This window comes from Carcharodon carcharias, chromosome 26 (assembly GCF_017639515.1).
Source record: "Carcharodon carcharias isolate sCarCar2 chromosome 26, sCarCar2.pri, whole genome shotgun sequence".
In the NCBI taxonomy this organism is placed as follows: Eukaryota; Metazoa; Chordata; class Chondrichthyes; order Lamniformes; family Lamnidae; genus Carcharodon; species Carcharodon carcharias.
Window position 1 is genome coordinate 24888432 of NC_054492.1, and position 24088 is coordinate 24912519.

Genomic DNA, 24088 nt, shown 5'->3' on the forward strand with positions numbered 1-24088 from the left:
TGAGGCTAAATGGAATAATGCATTTGAGGAGAATAGATAAACATGAGGGAGAACGGAATAGGGGGCTATGTTGATAAGGTTAGATGATGGGTGGAAAGGCCTGTTTCTGTGCTGTAGACTTGGTGCAATTAGTTTCATGATACATCATAAGTTAACTAGTTTCTAGTCCAAGTACTTACATTAGTATTTAGATTCTTCCACTTTCCATAAGCCTGATTACCATCTGGTAAAGCATTTTCTTCATCCAGACAATCTCTGGTCACAGTCTCATTTGGAGGAGTCCGAGGATATTTCTTCATAAATTTACGGAGCTTAATAATATAACCGGTGAGATAATCCACACATCTTTGTTTATACTTGTCCAACTCTGAAATCATGCAATATTGTTTTGGCAGCAAAAAAAAAAATTATTTATTAATAAATTATTAGGTAAAAGTAAGCTAAATCACACTCCATCCTAACTTGAGCCAGGTATTGCTGGGTCCAAGTCCTTGAAATCTACTTAAAACCATGATGAGAGGAGCTTCCCCACAAGAACTGCAGTGGTTCAAGAAGACCCACCAACACCTTCTTGCAGGCATTTAGAGATTAAGATTGGGCAATAAATGTGACCTTGCCAACATCACCCACAGCCAGAACAAACTTTTAATTTTAAAAAAGACACATTCCAGTAGAAGGAAAGAAAGATTTGTCAAAAAAGTACTATATATTTTTAAATTAAAAAGATCCATCCATGCGTTACATATTATGTGAAATATCTTCAAATGCTTCAGTAACCACATAGGTAATTAATATTCAGTGCCAGATAATAAATGTAGGCTGAAGGTAGGATTCTGCCTGGGAAATAGTTATGAAAACTAATTTAAGTTTACATTAGCCACTCTCAGTGGGACGAAAGGGGATCTAGCTCAAGATTAACTTGCAGGGGAAAGACAGGGGAAGCTAACATCAGACTAGATGTGGGAATTACTTACATACACTACTAGATTGATAAGGCAGCAATTAAATGCATTCCGACTAGGATTAATATGAGTTTCAAAGCTTCAAGGGATAAATGGAGGCATTAGAACAAAAAGGTTTGAAAAGACACTTAATAAATATAGGGGATGACAGAAGAAAACTATATGTAAAAGATACTGGTCAATCTTGTAGCATTGTATATAGGTAGTAGAGACCAATCTGAATTTCTTTTCTAAAATGGGGTGGGGGGGGGAGAGAGTTAATGGAATCAATATGGGGCATGTGGAGGGTGGAAAGATCTATGGGAGACTGGGGAAGGTATGCTGACAAAGGGGTATTTTGGGATAGGGAAATGGAAACATACAGCCAGTCAGCAGGAATGAGGAAATTCAACCAACCAAAGGACGGAGGATATGGGTGAGGCATGAAGTTGGAGGAGTACGGTATAGAGGAAATAAATTAAATAAAACACCTGTAAGGTTTGACCCAGTGGGCTATGGGGACAGAAATGCAAGGGATTGGGACTTGGAACAGAAAATGCTGTCAGCGAGGTGAGGGGATGGGCAATGAGGGGTCAAGGTGTGCTCACCTTGAGTTGTTGCAGAGCGGAACAAAGACGTCACTCAATGGTGAAGGAAGGGTTTAACACCTCAGGTGTAGTGAAGGAATTGAGGACCAACATTGGTGCTGTTCAAGTGAGGTGAAAGGGATAAGCCCGGAAATATATACACTGTTAGACCACAAGCCAGGCTAAGTCAACTATATGAAATTAAATTAGAGAAGATAACACATGTAATTGAACTTTGTAAGAAATGATGGAGTGTGCAGAGAAAGGGAATGCAGTTGATGTTGATTATAAATTGATTTTTATCATTAGTTTGATTATTGGAGACTTGCTGAGAAGATTACGGTTTGATATTCAAAGAAACACAGCCACATAGAAAGAGCAATGGCTAAGTGAAAGCAATAGTTAAGGGTCAGAAAACAAAGTCAGGTAAATGGATGATTTTCAATTGACAATATCTGGATTGTGGTGTTTCCCAAAAATTAGTAGTAGAGCCTGTTGCTTTCCGTTTAGCTAAATGACTTGGATGTAAACATAAAAGGAAAGATATTGAATGAGGGTCCATGGCAAATTATTAAGGAAAATACAGGACACTGCAGGAGGCCATAGAAATGTCAACCAGTGGCAGTTCACCACAGAGAAATGTTTGGAAAAAAATTAAATGGCAAAATGAAGCGTACCTTAAAAAAAACCTGATTTCTAACAATGGTGGAAGTGATAGTGGAAAAGCAGCAGGAACGACAAAACCTGCAGTTATACAACAACTTTAATGTAGAAAGGCATCCCAGGGCATTTCACAGAATAGTAACGAAAACTGGATATCAAACCAAGGAGACATTAGGGAGAGCGGCCAAAAGCTTGGGAAGAGAGGGAGATGGAAGATTTAGGGTGGAAATTTAAGGCATGTGGTCCTGAGACCAAAAACATAGCTGCCAGTGATAGGATAAAGAAAGGAAAAATGCACAAGAGGCTGAGGACATGGGTGGAGGTACGTAGCTGGAGGGGTTTACAAAGATAAAGCATATAGAGACAGTGGAAAGATTAAAACATAAGTATGAGAATTTTACAGTGCCTGCAGGATGAGCAGATATGCATCGGAATAGCCAGCGTGCAGTGACAAAAACACGACTAAGGGTTCCTGTGGCAGACTGGCAAAGATAAGAAAGGCAAATGGAGTTTTGAGTTTATCATAAAAGTTGGCCCAATATATTAGGTGGGCTGCAGATTGCAGTACTGGCGGACACCTTATTGAAAGGGTCATAGCCATGGAAAGCATACAGTGAAAATTCACCAGAATAATTCAAGAAAGGAAGATTAATGTTGAAAAAATTGCTCAAAAAAGATGAGCTTTATTCACTGGAAAATAGAAGGCTAAGGAGGGAATCTAATACAGATTTTTAAAATTATGAAAGGCTTTATAAGAGTGTACATAAAGATTATTTCCATTGTCTAGCAATCAGTTAAAGTATAGATTTAGGATTGTCTCCCAAAGAACAAAGATAGGGATAACACTCAACAGCTAAGTTGTTAGAACTTGAAGTACTTTAGCATAAGTGAATATTGAAACAGAAATATATTGGGCAGCATTTTCCCCTCGTCGGGCGAGTGCGGCAGACAGGCCGGCCAGGGAACAGCCACGAGGCCGACTGTTGCCCACGATTGGGCACCGGCCGAGGTTTCACGCTGATTGGTTAAATAACAGCCAGTCAGCGTGAAAGGCGCGCTAAGAGTCTTGATGCTGCCGGGGTGGAGAGGGCGGGAGCAGCGCGAGCGCTGAAGTGTGTGTATGCGCAGGGCAGTGCGCACTGAAAGCTCCCTGAAGGCACAGAGCTGCCTCAGGGAGCTGAAGGACTTTAAATACAAAAATAAACTTTTTACAAATTATATAAACATGACCTCATGTGCCTCAGTCACATGAAGAAAGACATGTAAAAAAGGATGTTAAAAATTTTCTTTGCTGTTTTTTTCAGTAACTCGCCTGTGGATGAGGTTTCGTGAAAAAAGCAAAGGTCACTGGTCTATTCGTCTGCCCGCCAGTCAAACAGTTGAGCGGGCAGCGAAAAATGCAACTTAATTAATTGCCCTTAATTGTTGGCGGGCACGCTGCTACTTCTTGCTTGCACCCACCAACCAAAAGATCACTCCCATTCGGGTCGGGTTTGTGCCTGCCTGAGGGGTGAAAAATTCTACCCATTGTTATTTCAAAAGGAATATTGGGCATATTAAAAATATAAAAGAATATGAAGAAAAAGCAGAACAACAGCAGGACCTTGCAAAAGCTTCCCTTCTGTGATTTACAATTTCAATAAGCAATGAAAAAATATAAAAATGAGCTACCTCTAAATCTCCTTCAGTAATATTAAACAACACTTGGATAACTCCAATAAGTCTCAAACTTCACTGACAAGAAGGGCCCTAAAGCTTTGTGGTAATACTCAACTGCTCTAACATCTATTCAGAGTGAGCTAGCTGTCAATCATTCTGCTTGCTTTACATGCTCAATTCTGTAAACGTAATCATCTAGCAGAACAGTTAATATAAAAAAGGGTATAAATTTGTGACTTTTCCAATTTCTAGGTGTTCCCTTCATCAATAGTCACGCTCTTTAACAGCTCAGGAGCAGCAGTGGCACTAGCTCCAGAGTGCTTCAACACTTTTACGTGAGACAGTAGGAAACACAATGCCATGAGGTGGGAGAAAAGAGGTTAAAAAATAATGTTGAGACACATTTAGTGGAAAAAGAAAATATCTCATCATAAAACGCACACATCACTTTTTTGTTTATTTCTCCATCGGAATGAGTATAGGCATGAAATGACTGCAAACAGACATTTATTCATATGATTCATAGCTTCATCAAGGCATCTCACCTCCTGACTGCACTAGGAGCTCTTGCATTTGTTTGTTGAGAAATGTCAGTGTAAGGTTGAGAAGCTGTTCGGAGAACTGTTTGCTCTGAGTTTCGGAATCATTCACCCTGATGGCTGAACACAGCAAATCTAAAGCTGGCTTAATTTCTTCAACATCTTCATGAAGACAGAAATAAAAGAAAGAAAAAAAAGATTGAATTTGCATCTTAATTGTTACCGAGATTCACAAAATAAACATTATCTTCTGTGTTTCTGTTTTGCGAACCATTGCAAAACACATAACTAGCAGCATTTTCCAACGCAATGGGAAAGGGAAGGGTTGGGCCGGGCATGGGAATGGTGAAATTAGAAGAATCAATAACAGCTCAAGATCCACTGATGCACTTTGTCAAAATCTGAGCCCAAAGATCTTTTAACAGTTTGAATATAACCCTGAATCGGAAAAATGATATACTCAATTTCAAGACAAATGGGATTGAGAAATGAAAGATTGCAAGATGTTATTCTCTCATGCTGTCGAGGATCCGGTTTTGCTAGGGTACAATTTCACCCACTCCCTCAAGCCATATCTAAGTCAGCATTCTTCCCATGCATGCCTAGACAGAGAGTGGCATGGCCTTCTGACCACGGGATGAACCATAGCTGAGATCCAGCCTGTTCACACTTGACATTTACATAAGTGCAACGGAGGTTGCCAGAAAGCAATCAGAAGCAGAAACTCTGGCTGATGTTTCCTCCCCTGTAACTGAGGAACGCAGAGGTCGAATCTATACCACAGTATCCCACCTGGGAGCAGCTAGCTCAGCACACCTCCTGAATAAAAACTGGGGCCTTCTGGTCTCTAGGGTTTGGTGTTTTATGTTTGGCTATTTGACAACCACGGATACCGCAACTGAGTGATAAAACAAGAAGGTACCAGAGAGAGGAAAAGAAAATTTCAAGCACTGTACCTAATGACCAAGTATTTTATTACCTTTGTACAGTCTATGAGGCTCAGTGCTGAAGATTGTGCTGTGATATAGCTGAATGCAGACAAACCAAATTAGTTTTTATAAATGGGAGCTCCAGAGGACAAATCAGGGGCACAGTAACAGAAAGAGGCCATCCAGCCCCTTGAGCCTGTGGCACCATTTAACTCGATCATGGCTGACCTGCACCCTACTTTCATCACCCAACTTGATTCCATAACCTTTGATATTTACGACTTAAGAAACTTTTTTTTTTGCAATTCCCAGATATTTTTATTTATAAATTGAGGTTTTGAATGTGCATCAACCTGACAATTATTTTTTCTTTGTTTGTGAGTTGGGGGCCTCGTTGGCTAGGCCAACATTTATTGCCCATCTCTAATTGCCTTGGAGAGCTGAGTAGCTTGCTGGGCCATTTCGGAGGGCGTATAAGAGTCAACCACATTGCTGCAGGTTTGGAGTCACATGAAAGCCAGGCAGGTAAGGACGGCAGATTTCCTTCCCTAAATGACATCAGTGAACCAAATATGTTTTTACAATAATCGACGATGGTCTCATGGTCATCATTAGACTTTTAATTCCAGCTTTTTATAGAATTCAAATTTCACCATCTGCCATGGTGGGACTTGAACCCAGGTCCCCAGAGCATTACCCTAGGTGTCTGAATTACTAGCCCAGTGACAGTGCCACTAGGCCACCAGTGTTATAAAGAGTATTGCTGAGAAAAAAAATGACATGCCGTTGAAGCTTTTCATAATGCATTTATCAGAACAGGCACAAAAATACCAAATTTCAAAGGGAACACAATTTATACTGCATGAGAAAAGGGTGCTGATTGGTTGGCAAGTGAACTCTTATTGGTCAAGGCATTGCGATGGGGAATGCACCAGGGAACAGTTGTCCCCCTGCTTTTGTTTAATTGAAAAATGCGCAATGCCTGGAAAGATTCTGCTGCCCAATCACAGAATCACACGTAATGTTGGACACTACATTCTGAGTTTAGCAAGCATGGGTTGGTTGAGTATGAACAGCCAAAGGGACATGCTGTTTGATACAATCCATCAGTCGCTGGGATGTATGGCCTTCGTAACTGGCATCACACATATACCACATTACTCATTTGTGTGGTAAGCAGAACATAATTTGGATTGACAACAATATCCTCTAAATGGAGAATACCACTTGTATTGATAGTGCTAGTGGCAGCATGAAGTGGCTAACTTCACCTGTTGCTCATCAGACACCATACCCTTCCAGGGTAATCTGAGGTAGACTGGGCACTTTTCAGGACCGAAAGTGGCGGCCTAGTTGACTGCTGGAAAACAAAGTATTTTCTGTAACAGCCAACAAAAAAAACAGCAAGGTTTGTTAGGTGACAAATGGAAAATTAAGAACTGTGACATGCTGTATAATTTTTGACCACAGTAACTTAGCAGGTTGGATTTTGCACCAAATATCCAGATTGCTTACTTGTTAACTGCATTGAAGATGTTATCAGAGCTTCAGAACGTTCCTGCACCAAAAATCCTGCTGGGGCACAAAATAGTTTTTCTTTGCTCTTCAGGAAAAAATCGACCATGTCCAGCTGTCTGTTCTCAATTCCAGCCTGGGATAATAAAGTGCAACAAATTATTATTTTTTTAACAACAGGTCTAGTAACTGCCACTCCTTAAATCAAGGCCAGCACATACTAATGGGGCCCTTATGAAACAGGGGTTGAGAGGCTTGTCGTTATCTGATTGATGACTCCCTCACCAAACCTTGCAACTCTTTTCCCTTCCCAGTAATTAGGTTGTTCCACTTTACTGATATTGCTATTGTTCCTCTTAAATTTCCAACCTCCAGATTTGCCATCCTACATGTTTCTTTCCCAATAAACATTGAAATCAAGACTTATAGCACTGTTTCCTAAAAGAATTTTTTTTTGCGAGCACTTAAGCAAAGGAACTCGTCTCCCGTCAATTGCTCTCTATATTAAATGATGTGTGTGTAACAGACAATTCCTGCCATACATTTCCATCACACCAATCACTTTTAAAATTCTCTTTATTACACTGTTTGCCACAGCACTTCCAATAAACATTTGGCAACAATTTGGATATGTCCCTCCTACCACTTCCCCCGATTCCTGAGATCATTCAAGCACCAGTTTCCCCAACTCTATTTCTTTATGAAAAACGATATAACTATGTTCACAGCTGTGATCTAAGTACCCACTTTACATTTTTACCAAGATAATTAAAAAGTGAATTTAAAGCCAGTTTCCTGGTCATGGTGGAAAATGCAACTATAGGGCCTTCCTCAGGACATGTTTCTACAGACAGCTTTCCAAGACTTCTAAATACTTCAGACACTTTATAATATATTAAAATTGCTGACACTTGGTCTGTGGCTGATGTGAAACCTGGGAATGACTGTCCATCTTTCCAACTTCTTTTAGCCTCACATCCCCTCCTACACACTTTGTGAGCATAGAAAATAAAAAAATTGTTCCCTCGAGCCTGCTCTGCCATTCATAAGATCATGGCTGATCTGATCCTGGCCTCAACTCCAACTTCCTGTCTGCCTCCCATAACCCTTGTCGATCAAAAATCTGTCTAAATCAGCATTGAATATATTCAATGACCCACCTACCACTGCTCTCTGGGGAAGAGAATTCCAAACACTACTGAGCCTCAAAAGAAATTCTTCCTCATCTCATTCTTAAATGGCGGACCCCTTATTCTGAAACAGTTCCATGAGGGGGAAAACATGCTCTCGGCATTTCCCTGTCAAGGCCCCACAGAATCGTATATGTTTCAATGAGATCGTCTCTTCTAAACTCCAACGAGTATAGCCCCAACCTGCTCACCTTTCCTGATAAGACAGCCCTTTCATCCCAGGAATCAACCTGTGAACCTTCTCTGAACTGTCTCTAATGCAAATATATCCCTCCTTATATAAGGAGACCAAAACCGTGCAAAGTTATTCTTCCTACCAAAGTGGATAACCTCATATTTTCCCCACATTATATTCCATCTGCTAAATTTTTGCCCACTCATTTATTAATCTATATCTCTTTGTAGGCTACTTGTACCCTCCTCACATGTTCAGACTGGGGCCTTCTAAGTCCCACTATTTGTGGTAGAATCTTCAGTCACCCAAATCCCACTTCAGAACTACCTCCACCTGTCTTTCCACTTTGAAAAGAGATTTTACAACCCATCTTTTCAACAAAGATTTCTTTCACCATGGTTCAGCGTCCACTTTTTAATTTTAATTCTCTAAGGACACACTTAGAGCTGGTAATTTAGGAATAAAAATCACCACGTGCTTCTTCACATAAAGGGTAGTAGGAATACGAAATACTCTCTCCCAAAAGTCTGTGAATACTACGGACCAAATAAAATTTCCAAGACTAAGGTCAATAAGGATAATGATATCAAAGGATATGGAGCAAAGACAGGTAAATAGATATGAGATACAGATCTAAAAGAATGACAAACAGGTTTGAGGGTCTGAATAGCCTATTTCTGTCCTAATGTTTAACATACTCATTAGTACGTATCCAAATAGAAGAATGAAGTTTATTTTTGTTACTGACTTTTTCATAAAATTGCATAATTTAGGAAGAGATTGATTGAAATGTGATGGCTTTATGCATTCTTAATAACTGTGAAGAATGTTTTTTATTTTTATTTCCAAATTATTGTGTATTACTATTTCAGAAGCATACAGTAAAACCAGTTTTTTTAAAAATAGCAACCAAACAGGAGTAAACTTACACAATAATACAAAACAATTATTTAAAGTGATCATAGAACATGGGTTAGGGCTTTTTCAGAAATTGTCATATCTTTTGAGAGCCCTGCCAGGCTTTGCATTCTCCATAAATTAGGCTAAAATGAACAGACTAATGAAGGTATGATTACAAAGTTACCTCCGTTTTCTCATTTTGCAAGAAAACAAAAGGCCCAATTAATTCAAATGTTTTAAAATTACTCAATTAGTAATTACTCAATTAATCAGTTAAGAACTTGAATGCAAGCATTTGCTTTCCTTTGCAGTATTCAACAGGGGTCATGGAAGGAGCAGAATACATTCAGGTAATGGAGCTTATACATAGATAGCTCATTTAATGCCAAGTAACAGCAGTTGTATCCTTGATCCATATGACCTCATTACTCTTTCCATTCCCAAGAAATATAGCCTTCACACATTATGGGCTGCTTTGCGCATATAGTCAGATCATCAGATTCCAAGAGTCTGTTTCTTTATAGAAAAATGAAAAACCCTGTTGTATGCGATTTAATGAAGTGTGCAAATTCTTCCTGATACAACAAAAAAAGGATAGCCTTCACTGTTTTACTAACACAATGGCATCAGTCCAGCAGCAATGCTCTGCAGATGTTTCTGCAGTAGCAGAACTACATCATGGACCTGAGTGGGGGGAAATCAGTAAGCCTGACTCCAAAGTTGATCAGTGCATCCCTCACTCTTTCTGCTTCTGAAAGCAGTGGCTTCTGACAGAAATCCCATGAATATCTTGGCTGCTTTCTAGTATCCAGAAGCTGACAAGTCACTCTTCACTTGCAAACCAGCAGCCAAGCATCAGGTAGCTATTCGATCAGAAAAGTGTGGCACAGCCAAGCCCAACCTGGCCAGTCAGCCACACATGCACATCTTCCAGCAGAAATCATTGCCTAGCGAGTGGGAAACTCTCATCCCTTTTTCTCCCCCGCACCTCCCCCCACCCCACCCCACCACCGCCACTCTAATACAATGACAAGGGCAGTAGTCAACTGACACCTTTAAGCACCAGTGAATATAAAATGGAAGGCAATAAAAGGGCAGTGTTCCCTCAACCCAGTCACAAATTTATGGCAGCCATTGTTGGCAGGGCACGAGAACAATGTCCCCACACTCAACTTTGACTTTTCAAAACATACAATTCATAGACAGAGGATTAAGCAAAAATACAAGAAACAGTTATGAGCTTCAGGAAGTTCAGCATTGATGTTATTTTCACTATGTATGTCCAAATGAAGAAATTGCAAGTTCAGCAGAGCTGCAAGTTTATAGCACACGTTTGCACTCCGGCCTATTTAGATAGAGAATTTTAATATATTTCTCATTGTTTCCCCGCCTATACAAGTGATCGTCCCACCCAGGCACACTATCTTTACGGTCTAGTAGCGGCTGATGGGGACCTACTGGTGATATCAAACCCAGCAAGGTTAGAGAAGATCACTATCTTACTTTAAGAATCTAGCTAAAACCAGTATAAAGAAGATTCTTTTCTCAGTTAAAATGTTTGAAATGTTCTGAGTACTGTAGAAATACAATAGCGCTGAAAGTAACAAAAAACCACGGCTGCAGGAAATCATGTATAAGGCGGTAGGTATCATGTCACATTCCAGCAGTTTTAATCTTTCTAAAGAAAGCAAAGGCAAGCAAAAGGTCAGAAAAAAACAGCTTTCCAAAGTGTCTAAAGCCACTGCTATAAATTAAATAGGTTCCTCTAAATATGGGAGAACTTTACCAAATCAAACACATTAATGCCACCACATGTCTGATGAATATTTCTTAAAGTTCATCACTATTTCACTTTTTTGGCTCAGTTACAACGTATTCTACTGTTCCAGACGATATGTCAGCTTCTACCCAAAAAAAAGACAGTTAATAATCAAGATGCCACAGCTGACAATTCCCAGGATGACTACTTTTGATCAACAGACAAAACTGAACAAGAGGAATGTATGTAATTAGCTTGTGCAAATCCAGTGCGGTGTAAAAAGATCGTGTCACTCAACAGGTTTTATGAAAATCCAGCAAAATTAATAAGTTATTAAGTAGTGTTTGCAGATGTGACTGGTTAACAAAATGCTCAACTTTCTTTCATAATCTGGTGAGAATTTGATAAATCCTTTCAATAGAAGACTTCAAGCAACATCACAGGAGAGGAATTGCACTGTGCAGCAACAACATAAGGTCAAAAAGAAAAATTAGTGCTGGATTTTACACACCCCTGCCTCACCCGCCCAGGTGCATTTTCAGTGGGGGGGCATGCAAAATATGTCAGGCTCCTAGCACACCTCTTTCCCGCCCACCCCCAGCCTGTTCCCAATAATTCTTTACTCATTTACTCGGTGGAGACAAACCATAATCAGAAAGGGTTTCGAAAGGAGGGAGAGAGGTAATTCTAGTGAGAACAACTATAGTAAATGGAGGAAATGCAAGTTTCCTTCCTGCACCAACTGCTGCAGACCTACAAACAACATCCTGTGTAAATCTGAGCTCATTCAAAACTCTGCTGCTTGCATCCTAACTTGTACCAAGTCCTGTTCACGCATCAGCCCTGTGCTCGCTGACGTACACTGACTCCCAATTCAGCAATGCTTCGACTTTATAATTGTATTTTCAAATCCCTCCTTCGCCTTGCCCTTTCCTAATTACTGCGACCCTCCTCCATCTCTACAACCACACAAGATCTCTGCTTGCCTTGCGCATCCTCAATTTCCTTCGCTCTATCACTGGTAGCTGTGCCTTCAGCTCCTCCTCACTAAACATCTCTGCCTCGTTACCTTTCCCTCCTCCTTTAGGACGCTCCTTTAAACTTGTCTTTTTGGCCAAGTTTTGTGCCACCTGTCCTAATGTCTCCTCACATGGTTCAATGTCAAATTTTGTTTAATAATGCTCCCGTGAAATGCATGAATGCTTGATTTTTTTTAATTACACTAAAGGCACTACATAAATGCAAGATCTGGTTGGATTTGCATTCCAAACAGTGCCTAAAAATATCTCTACATTAGAGTTTAGCGAAAAATGTATTAAAAATGCAAGTTTTTAAATGAAAAATAATCTGCGCAGTCTCCCCAGCCCCTTACCTCTAATGCATGGATGGGAATTGAACATCGATTCCAATGATTGAGATGGCACACTGAATCGACAATACCTGCTTTCCCATAAATCATTAAACGATTCAATAGATCTTCTTGCGAGAAAGTAAACACCACCATGGAAAGGCCAGCATCTGAATAAAATGATTTAGAAACATAAAAAGCAAGTGAACATCTGTGCCATTTTTTTTATATACGCAGGATATTTATTAGAGAAGGACTCCAAAGAATTTTTTTTTTAGCCATCGTTCTAATCCTTAAAATTCATTAGTCAAATTGAAAACTTACTAAACTCGCTAAATAATTCAGTTGGCAAGTGCACCACACAATATGGAGCCAGAGTTCAACAAGGTTTGACTTTCACTTTGCTCTGCATTGACTGGCCTTAATTAGTGAGGCTGTGGTATTGTGTACTTGACCTTAGGGTCATGGATTGGTGGGACAGGGGGGGAAACAAAACAGCAGACAGTTTGTTTCTCCACTCCCCCCGTTATTCTGCTGAAGGTATAGATAGGTATTCTTAAGCGGGGACAAAAGTCTGACCTGTTGCCAAAACACAAGTATCCTGTCTGCATGACTGTCAAGGCACTGACATGAAAATTGGCTACTTGGGCTTGCAGCTTCCCTGAAATTATAACCCCATAAGTCAGCATCCAACACAAGCGACAAAGTAAAACAAAACAATGAATTTCATAAACCTGACATTCAAATCCCACTTTGTTATTCAGATAGGATTATTAGGAGTTGCTATTACTCTCAAATTTAGTTCTTTCTTTGTTGGAGTGGGATATGCATCCGATTACAGCATGGTCCCACAAACATGTTCGGCAAAACAATAAAGTCATTAAATAAAACTAGAATTTATCATTTTGAAATGATACAGTTTACTAGCCCTGGAATGCAGCTCCTGTTTATTAGAGGATTATAGAGTCACTGCATTAGTCTTTTAAACAATCTGGACTTGGTGTTTAGGTAAATGCAAGCTATAAGCATTGCATCACAGTTATTCTACTATTTATTTTAATTAACTTAAACCAGATCTACCAAAGATGTGAGCTTCAAGAATGATCTTCAATTCAATTATAAAAATACGCTGCTGGAAATCAAGATCCACGTGTTGGTCGACTTTTCTAGTTATTGAACTTTCTTCCCTTAAAAAAGCTGAAAGAAAATAGCACTGGCCTAATGGATGATGTCAGCATGCCAACGGCAGCATCATGACTAACGACAGCAACAATATTTAACACTTATGCAGCACTCTTCATCTGCTGAAAGACTTCTCACAGTGCCCTGTGATAAGGAAAAAGATATGGTCGGCACCAAGCACATGGAGAAAGCAGATCCTTCTGTTCAGAGAATGTTTCTGGTACAAGTGAATAACTCTAGGAACAGGAACTTTTCACAAGGCATAGAAAATAGCAGCTGTTCAAATAGATGCCAGCCACTGCTCAGCTGGTAGCACTCTCACCTCTAAATCAGAAGGTTGTGCATTCAAATCTGACTCTAAGAGACTCGAGCACAAAATCTAGGCTGACTTTTAATAACCAAGACAAAGTGACATTTGTGATGTGCTCTTCCCCTTCCTCACCAACCCCCACCCCACCACCCAAAGATAAGTACAGTTGGTACTTTGGGTGCACATTCCAAACGAAGGAGAAAAAAGTTGCATGACCAGGGGGAAAAAGGACAAATGGTTGGCTCTTTTAGAGAGCCAGCATAGGCATGATGGGCCCAAGAGCTTCTTTCTGTGCTGTACCATTATATGATTAATAGACACGCACTAATTCCTGCAAGCCTTCATTTTCAGCTCAATCCACACAGCATAATTTGGATTCTATCTAGTGCCTTAAGTACTTCACAATGAACTTATTTGTAAATGAATGCAATAAGTCTGTTCTTGTTATGAACTATTCTGGTCCTTGTATAAGCACCCAAAGATTAGGATTGCAGCAAATGTTAAAATTACTACTATTCCATTCCAGAGTCAACTGTGATCCTTTATGCAGAGGTCGAGGATCTTTCAGTACAAACCCCTTATGCACTTGGAGGGACTGTAAAGAACATATACTTTTATTTTCTACTGGGCTGTGGATTAACATTATAATGGCTGCAGTTTGAAAGGCATGTCCACTGGAACAGGATGAGATATATAAACAATGTTGCATTCCTAAAACAAAGTGACACAAAAGACAGGATGGTGCCAGAAAAGAGTCCTGGATCAGGAGATAAAAACAAAAAAAACTGAGGATGCTGGAAATCCAAAACAAAAACAGAATTACCTGGAAAAACTCAGCAGATCTGGCAGCATCGGCGGAGAAGAAAAGAGTTGACGTTTCGAGTCCTCATGACCCTTCAACAGAACTAGGTGAATCCAAGGAAGGGGTGAAATATAAGCTGGTTTGTGGTGTGTGTGTGTGTGTGTGTGGGGGGGGGGGGGGGGGGGGGGTTTGGGTGGGGAGAGAGAAGTGGAGGGCGGTGGTGTGGTTGTAGGGACAAACAAGCAGTGATAGAAGCAGATCATCAAAAGATGTCACAGACAACAGAACAAAAGAACGCATAGGTGTTAAAGTTGGTGATATTATCTAAACGAATGTGCTAATTAAGAATGGATGGTAGGGCACTCAAGGTATAGCTCTAGTGGGGGTGGGGGTGGGGGGAGCATAAAAGATTTAAAAATATTTTAAAATAATGGAAATAGGTGGGAAAAGAAAAATCTATATAATTTATTGGAAAAAACAAAAGGAAGGGGGAAGAAACAGAAAGGGGGTGGGGATGGAGGAGGGAGCTCAAGACCCAAAGTTGTTGAATTCAATATTCAGTCCGGAAGGCTGTAAAGTGCCTAGTCGGAAGATGAGGTGTTGTTCCTCCAGTTTGCGTTGGGCTTCACTGGAACAATGCAGCAAGCCAAGGACAGACATGTGGGCAAGAGAGCAGGGTGGAGTGTTAAAATGGCAGGCGACAGGGAGGTTTGGGTCATTCTTGCAAACAGACCGCAGGTGTTCTGCAAAGCGGTCGCTCAGTTTACGTTTGGTCTCTCCAATGTAGAGGAGAACGCATTGGGAGCAACAAATGCAGTAGACTAAGTTGGGGGAAATGCAAGTGAAATGCTGCTTCACTTGAAAGGAGTGTTTGGGCCCTTGGACAGTAAGGAGAGAGGAGGTGAAGGGGCAGGTGTTACATCTTTTGCGTGGGCATGGGATGGTGCCATAGGAGGGGGCTGAGGAGCAGGGGGTGATGGAGGAGTGGACCAGGGTGTCCCGGAGGGAACGATCCCTACGGAATGCTTCTATCGGCATTCTAACGAAGGGAAGATGTGTTTGGTGGTGGCATCATGCTGGAGTTGACGGAAATGGCAGAGGATGATCCTTTGAATGCGGAGGCTGGTGGGGTGATAAGGAGGACAAGGGGGACCCTATCATGTTTCTGGGAGGGAGGAGAAGGCATGAGGGCGGATGCACGGGAGATGGGCCAGACACGGTTGAGGGTCCTGTCAACGACCGTGGTGGAAAACCTCGGTTAAGGAAGAAGGAGGACATGTCAGAGGAACTGTTTTTGAAGGTAGCATCATCTGAAAAGATGCGACGGAGGCGAAGGAACTGAGAGAATGGGATGGAGTCCTTACAGGAAGCGGGGTGTGAGGAGCTGTAGTCGAGGTAGCTGTGGGAGTCAGTGGGTTTGTAATGGATATTGGTGGACAGTCTATCACCAGAGATTGAGACAGAGAGGTCAAGGAAGGGAAGGGAAGTGTCAGAGATGGACCATGTGAAAATGATGGAAGGGTGGAGATTGGAAGCAAAATTAATAAATTTTTCCAAGTCCCGACGAGAGCATGAAGCAGCACCGAAGTAATCATCGATTTACCGGAGAAAGAGTTGTGGAAGGGGACAGGAGTAGGACTGGAACAAGGAATGTTCCACATACCCCATAAAGAGACAAGCATAGCTGGGGCCCATGCGGGTACCCATAGCCACACCTTTTATTTGGAGGAAGTGAGAGGAGTTGAAGGAGAAATTGTTCAGTGTGAGAACAAGTTCAGCCAGACGGAGGAGTGTAGTGGTGGATGGGGATTGTTCGGGATCTGTTCGAGGAAGAAGCTAAGGGCCCTCAGACCATCCTGGTGGGGGATGGAGGTGTAGAGGAAGCGGTTGGGGCCAGGGAACTGGAAATTGTTGATGTTACGTAAGGTGTCAGAGGAATCATGGATGTAGATGGGAAGGGACTGGACAAGGGGAGAGAGAAGGGAGTCATGATAACGAGAAATGAGTTCTGTGGGGCAGGAGCAAGCTGACACGATCGGTCTACCGGGACAGTTCTGTTTGTGGATTTTGGGTAGGAGGTAGAAGCGGGCCGTCCGAGGTTGGGTGATTATCAGGTTGGAAGCTGTGGGAGGAAGATCCCCAGAGGAGATGAGGTCAGTGACATTCCTGGAAACAATGGCTTGATGCCATATGAACACACTCGACCTCTCCCTCCAGCAGCACCGCCACACCCTTTTTCAAAGCTGCGTGTGCCCCCAGCTTCATTTTATTCTTCGTCTCATCCGACGACTCAACAAGAAACTTTTTCTCTTTCTCTCAAGCGCTAAGGAACGCAAGCTCCAACAACTCATCGACACCAACACCCATCTGGGACCCTCCACCTCTGACTGTCCCTCCGTCCCCACCCCATCTTCCAATCTCAGCCCCAGCTGTGTATTCACTATACCCCCTGACCTTCCCCTCTCCGATGCTGAACGTTCAGTGCTCAGCAAAGGACTTAGCTTCATACCCTTACGCCCTCACCTCAATGAATTTTGGGCTCGGCATGATGCTGAACTCTTCTTCCGCTGTCTTCGTCTCCGGGCTCACTTCTTTGGGCAGGAGACCTCTCCCCGTTCAACGGATCCTTTCACCCACCTCCAATATTCTCCCTCCACCTGGACCTCTCCCTCTGGATTCTTACCTTCTCTTGATCTTTTCATTGAGAACTGTCGGCATGACATTAGTCGTCTCAATTTCTCTGCTCCTCTCACCCATTCTAATCTCTCTCTCTCTCTGATCTTACGGCACTCCATTCTCTCAGGTCCAACCCTGACAATATCATCAAACCCGCTGACAAGCGTGGTGCTGTTGTTGTCTGGTGCACTGACCTCTACCTCGCAGAGGCTGAGCGTCAACTCGCAGACACTTCCTCCTACCTCTCCCTGGACCATGACCCCACCACTGAACATCGTTTCGATAATATCACCAACTTTAACACCTATGTGTTCTTTTGTTCTGTTGTCTGTGACATCTTTTGATGATCTGCTTCTATCACTGCTTGTTTGTCCCTACAACCTCACCACCCCCCTCCACTTCTCTCCCCCACCCCAACCACCGCCCCCAACCCAAACCCGCCCCCCCAACCCAACCCCCCACCACAAACCAGCCTATATTTCACCCCTTCCTTGGATTCACCTAGTTCTGTTGAAGGGTCATGAGGACTCGAAATGTCAACTCTTTTCTTCTCCGCCGATGCTGCCAGACCTGCTGAGTTTTTCCAGGTAATTCTGTTTTTGTCCTGGATCAGGAGAGCTGCCTGGCAACAGCATTTTAATTGGCTCATGACCAGGTGATCAGGTTTTGTGTGAGGGCAGTGCAGCTGAATAGCTTCTAGCCTGAAAGGAACAAGACCTAAAACCTCTTTCTTCTGTATGCAGAAGATTGCAGTAATTCCACAAAAGAAAGCTCCTGGCCTGCAAAGAGAAAACATCTAAAATCTCTTCCTTATTTCTCTATAACCTACTCTCTCTCTGAGGAAACCCCTAAAAAAAGAAAAAGCAGAAAACCAGTGTTAGAGACATTGAAAAGCAAGTTCTCAACCAGTGAACTAAATACTGAAAATGCTGGAAGACTAACTCATGTCTTCAACAAGAACTGAAAGAATTTAGAAGGCATCAATCAAAATCAACCCATTGAATCCTGTACTGTGGATTGGTGCTATTGAACTGTTTTATCCCACCCTAAAAATCCATGTTTTGTGTGTCTTATGTATGTATAGGGATTTAAGAAGGGGGCAGAGTTTAAGTTATACAGTTAGAAATTAGCAGCTCATATTTCTCTCTTTTGCCACTAGTTAAAGACATTTGTTCAATAAACATTTATTTACTTCTTAAGCTTATAAACCCAGTGCTCTTATTCTGTTAACCTAAATTAAACGGTTGGGTAGAATTGGGGTAATCTGGTGGTTTGGCCAAACTTTTCACATTTGTCGCGGTGCAGGAAACAATGGGGCTGATATTACAGCGCACTATCCCAGTGAGTTGTGACAAGACACAAACAATGCTGCACATTAGAGGTGTGTCGTCTCTACAGACTAAGTGGTGGAATAATCACCTTAAACCTCAGCAAACGAGGCAATTGAATAATAAATAACATGTTAAACTGAGATCTCGGTTGCCTGTCCACATCATTCCAGAACATCCATAAAGCTATTCAGAGCAGTGAGTTGTCTTGGCGTTTTAACCAATATTTCTCCCCCCTCAGCCAACATGACTAAAAATAAATGCCTTAATGTCAATTAATCTCAGCTGCCAATGGGACATTGTTGGCAAATCTAGTTTGTCAACAAATTCATTGATAGCATGAAGTCCTTACAGACATTTCTGACAGAAGGGATAAAGTCACTACTAAAATAATTTTTTTTTAAAATCATCAAAAGTGTACCTGTGAGAAACAGGCATAATTCATCCTTCCCATCCCCTTCCACTGGTAAGGAATGGCCATCGATGTGATGATATTTCACCTCTTGTGTTTCCAAGTCCCAGAAAGCGACAGTCAATGCTCCAGAGTCAGGTGCAACAAGAGTGAATAAAACACTGAATTCAGAAACAGACACTGTCTCAAGGCTCATGGATTCCTTGAGCCCCTGTAGCTGCACCATCCCTCCCAATTTATTTGCTCTGTTGTTCAGATCATCTTTCTGTCCAAAGCTTTTAGCAGCATCATCATGGCACACTACAGGAGATTTATGAAAATTAACATGGCAGGATGCATCATTAGAATTCCGACAGGACAGATGGTGATACCATGGAGACCTTTTCAAGAATCCTTCTGTCGACGATACTTTAGTCTGGTTGTAGAAAACTCCCAGGCGGGCTTTCCAAGACCTTTAACAAGCATATAAAGTAATCCTATAAAAGCACATTTTAAGGTAATAAACACTACTACTAATCTGTGAATTAGTAAAACAGTACTGCCTCATACTACGATTCTCTCTCTTTTGGCCATCCTAAGGTCATGAAAGGCACAATCTAAATGCAAATCTTCCCACTCCTCCTTTAAGACCCATCTCTTTGAAGATGCTTTGATAATCCAATAATTTGTCCTTTAACTCAGCATCTGCTTTTTCTTGCATCATTGAGGCAATTGGAGACAATTTCTTCATTAAAAGAGCTAAACAGATGCAAGTTGTTGTTGTAAACTTAAACGTTTCCCTTTATACCGGGTCCATTTGCCTCTAATCAGTTTCACCCTATCAATCTTTATCTCATACCTCCACATTCCCTCGGTCCATCCCCAGAAATTCTAGCCCTGAAAAGCAATCTGATAAAAGTAAGATTGAGGAGATTACAATAAATGCAATCTGGAGGATATTATACTCCTCCAAACTTGGAGGCAATGAGTATTTCCATACCCATAACCTTAGCAACCATTCAATGTTATTAACTGATTGGTGATACTGTGTCAATGTAAAGTGATTCAAATTAGAGATGCTATTCAAGTAGAGCCTGTTTTTTTGGCTGTCGCTATGGTGCTACCTTTCACAGAATTTAAATTAATTAGAAACTGCTAAAAACCACCAAACAAAGTGGCCATACATCCTGTAGCTTGGAATGAATTTTCAAGCAAATTCTTGACTTTGTTTGAATTATTTAACACAATTTATGACAAATATATAGATGCAGATGGCTTTTTGGAGAGGTGTTTTTTTCCCATGAATTGAAAAAAAGCACACATATGTAAAGCTTTGTGTCACATGCTATGGAACTAGGGCTCTGGTCAATGAAGGGTTCTCTAAACTGACTCCCTCCTTCATCGGGTTCCAGTGCCAAAAGTAAAGCCAGCCACAACCCAATTTCTGGTCAGCTTCAATCTAATTACCAGTCAGTGTGAGTTGGTTGTATTGCACTCCCTACAATGTTAACAATACCTGGCAATCTCACACAGGCCAGACAAATGTGGGAAACTAAAACATTACATTGGTGTTAATTAGGACATATTTCAGAGGTTGCTGTTCAAGGATACTGATGAGGCAGAGTAGAGAGAATTTTACACCTTGCCCAGGCTATACCTTACCTAACAATGCCTGATGGGTGTCAAGAGTAGAAAAGTTTCTAACTCAAGGGTTATTAAAAAAAAGTACCATACAAAGTGCACCAACTAAACAATTGGGATAGGATATTAGCAATTATACAATATAGAATTAAAGCACAGGAAGAGGCCATTTAGCTCACTGTGTCTGTCCCAGATCTTTGAAGTCCCACTTTCCAGCTCTTTGCACATAGCCCTGCAAATTTCTGCTATTCAAGTATTTCTCCAATTCCCTTTTGGACGTTACTACTGAATCTGCTACCATCATCCATCATGCAGCACATTCGAGATCATTACATTTCTCTCACATTTTTACCAATTATTATTTAAATTTAAGCATTGATGAAAATGTAATATTTATTTTATACATGTTAAAATCAAATGCATTCAAATTATTATATTTGAGAACAATATTTTCCCTTCTATCCTTACCTATCTGTTTGGAATGATAGGTTGAGCACTTTATCACTATACATGGAACTGGCAAGGTCATCCTCATCGATGCCAGCGGGTGCTTTCAAAGGTGCATCATCAGAAGCTTTACTTGTACACTGCAAGTGTTCAGGGTGCTTTCTGCAAGAGCAAAACAGGCTGAACTTCATGGTATATATCACCCCTAACTCTGCTGGAACTCCATAAGGTAACAGATGCCAAAACTGTCCTTTTAAACACTGACTAGCAGGTCTTCGTTGATGTTGCCCACAAGTTACATGACATCTAGTTTTATAATTATCACAAATTATTCTGCTACTGATCGCATGTCCAGTTTTGGATTTCAGAGAGGTTGGGTGGAAGGTTCCAAGTAGATGCCGTATTCTCCCAGGAAAGTAAGGAACCAAACATTTGGGATGGTCCACTGCTATGTCCCACTCTCAGAAATAGCCACAATGAACAGATGAAACAGTTTGCATGCAGATTTAGTGTACTCAATAAATATATACATGGGCAAGACATATCTTACTTCATTATAATGTGGAAAACTTTGAATAGGGAACATTATAGCTTGGATTTGAGAAAGGTGGCGTGAATTAAGATAAAGAAAACATTGGGGCAGGACACCATTCTTTTCCAAGTCCGCTGCAGTTGCCAAAAGTGTCATCTGAGGGACTCCAGCAAAGTCGACACTTCCAAAATGTTATTTCAGGAGAGGAGAAAGCAGCAGATAGTGATGGCTATGGGGCACTATTCATCAAAAGTCAAAAGAAATTTGTGTTAATTCTGCTAAAATAAGAATTTATTTGGGGGGGGACGGCAGGGAGCAAGGGGCATTAAGTACCTTCTCTTGTGTATATTTCCCCAAGTCCTGCATTTTATTTAAGCAATTTGCTCAATAGTAATGGAAAACCTAATTTCTTTCTGTCTTTCTTACGTAAAAACATTAAAAGCAGATTTACCTGAAAAAATTATTCAAGTTGACACAAACAGCGCAGTTAAAGCAATTCACAGCCACAGCAACATCCAAGTCATATGATAACCAGAGTTTGTTCAGGTAGGACCGGTTACATACATCATTTGCCTCTTCAGTTTCTTCAGCATGGCAAAGGGCAAGATTAACACTACCAAGCTGCTTACCATCCATAGTATCATAGACATCTTAAAAAGCATTACATTAAGGAATGCTAATACAAAGATTTTTTGACATAAGATCCAGTAGTGGCAGTGGTCAACACTCCCTCTAAGCTGTTTGAGTGCGCAGTCATGCAGCAGTCACGAATGTGCTGCCCTGAGGACCAGCAGGGCACACACAAGCAGTGGTCCTTTAAGATGCACGTATACACAGCAACCTTAAGGAGATTGTGCAGTGCAACAAATGGTTCTTGCACAGCAAAGGGACAGAAGAGGAAACATTGGTTATGGCACTGGGTAATCCGCAGGCAAATTCAAATCTCACCATTGTAAGTCGCGAAGCTGAATGCAATGAAGCTGGTAGTTTGAGGCTGGAACTAGAAAGTTTACCACGAAAGTCACTATTCACTAAGAGAAACTGCTACCCTTAAGCAGTTTAGCTAACATGACTCCACTTCCACACCATGGGATTTGACATCACAGAATCGTTACAGTGTAGAAGGAGGCCATTCAGACAATCATGAGTCTGAGTATTTTATTTTAGTGCCAATCTTCTGCCTTTTCCCTGTAACCCTGCACATTATTTCTATTTAAATAACCATTCAATGTCCTCTTGAATACCTCAATTGAACCTGCCTCCACCACACTTCCAGGCAGTGCATCTGAAACCCTAACTACTCGCTGTGGGTAAAGTTTTTCTCACCTCGCACTTGCTTCTTTTGCAAAAAACTTTAAAACCGTGCCCTCTGGTTCTCGATCCATTTACGAGTGGGAACATTTTCTCCCCATCTACTCTGTTCACACTGCTCATGATTTTGTAAACTTCTATCAAGTCTCCTCTCAGCCTTCTTCTCTCCAAGGAAAACAGTCCCAACTTCTCCAATCTTTCCTCATAACTGAAATGTCTCATCCCTGGAACCGTTCCCGTAAACCTCTTCTGCGTTCTCTCCAATGCGTTCACATCCTTCCTATAGTGTGGCACCCAGAACTGTGCCCAATATTCCAGCGGAGGTCTAACCAGTGTCTTACATAAGTTCATCATAACCTCCCTGCTCCTTTACTCCATTCCCCTATTAACGAAGCCTAGAATACTGTATTCTTTAGAAACAGCTCACTACCTGTCCTGCCACTTAATGACTTATGTACATATACACCAAGTCTCTATTTTCCTGCACACCCTTCAGAATAGTATCCTTCATTTTATGCTTTCTCTTCATGTTCTTTGTACCAAAGTGTATCACCTCTCACTTCTCCACATGAACTTCATCCGCCCATTCCACCAATGTGTCAATGTCCTTTTGAAATTCTAATCTGTCCTCCTTACAGTTTACAATTCATCCAAGTTTTGTGTTATTCACGAACTTTGAAATTGTCCTTTGCACATCAAGATCTAGATCATTTATATATATCAGGAAAAGGGTCCCAATATTAACCCCTGGGGAACTCCACTACAAATCTTCTTCCAACCTGAAAAATACCTATTAACCATGACTCTCTCTTTCCTATCCCTCAGCCAATTTTGTATCCACATTGCTACTGCCCTTTTTATTCCATGACCAAAACTTTCCTCTCAAGTCTGTTGTGTGGCACTGTATCGAAAGCCTTTTGGAAGTCCATATACACCACATCAACTGCCTCTGTTGGCCTATTAGCCACAAGGCTGTCAGAACAATAAAAGTAACCTTCACCCACATGACCCACATCCACAGAACAAATTAAAAACATAAGTCCTACTTTGCTCAATTTGCTGCATTAGCAACATTACGGTTTTGGTACAATGCTCTATTTTGTAATATTCATAGTTATTTTTCTGGATAGGTTTTGAATAATGTGAGCAAAATACAAGTTTACTTTTTCCAGCTGCAAAAAACCCAATACTTTAAGTGCCTCCCTGTCCCACACCCACACACAAATATGATGATAAAAAGCCTGATCATTTTTTCTTTTGGCT

The 24088-nt window shown here is 41.2% G+C and overlaps 1 protein-coding gene across 5 annotated transcripts in view; it reads right to left on the minus strand.

The window, feature by feature from the left end:
* spg11 (SPG11 vesicle trafficking associated, spatacsin) overlaps nucleotides 1–24088 on the minus strand; it is a 157225-nt gene that overhangs the window by 124059 nt on the left and 9078 nt on the right. For all 5 annotated transcript variants that reach the window (XR_005941447.1, XR_005941449.1, XR_005941448.1 and 2 more), the window contains exons 4-10: nucleotides 21966–22164; nucleotides 21004–21144; nucleotides 18925–19367; nucleotides 12230–12375; nucleotides 6834–6969; nucleotides 4396–4551; nucleotides 180–367 (exon numbers count right to left, since the gene is read on the minus strand). Coding sequence is in view for 2 of the 5 variants with exons in the window: in XM_041175101.1 (XP_041031035.1) it covers nucleotides 180–367; nucleotides 4396–4551; nucleotides 6834–6969; nucleotides 12230–12375; nucleotides 18925–19367; nucleotides 21004–21144; nucleotides 21966–22164 (1409 nt within the window). In the remaining 3 variants the exon portion in view is untranslated. The remainder of the gene's footprint in view (nucleotides 1–179; nucleotides 368–4395; nucleotides 4552–6833; nucleotides 6970–12229; nucleotides 12376–18924; nucleotides 19368–21003; nucleotides 21145–21965; nucleotides 22165–24088) is intronic.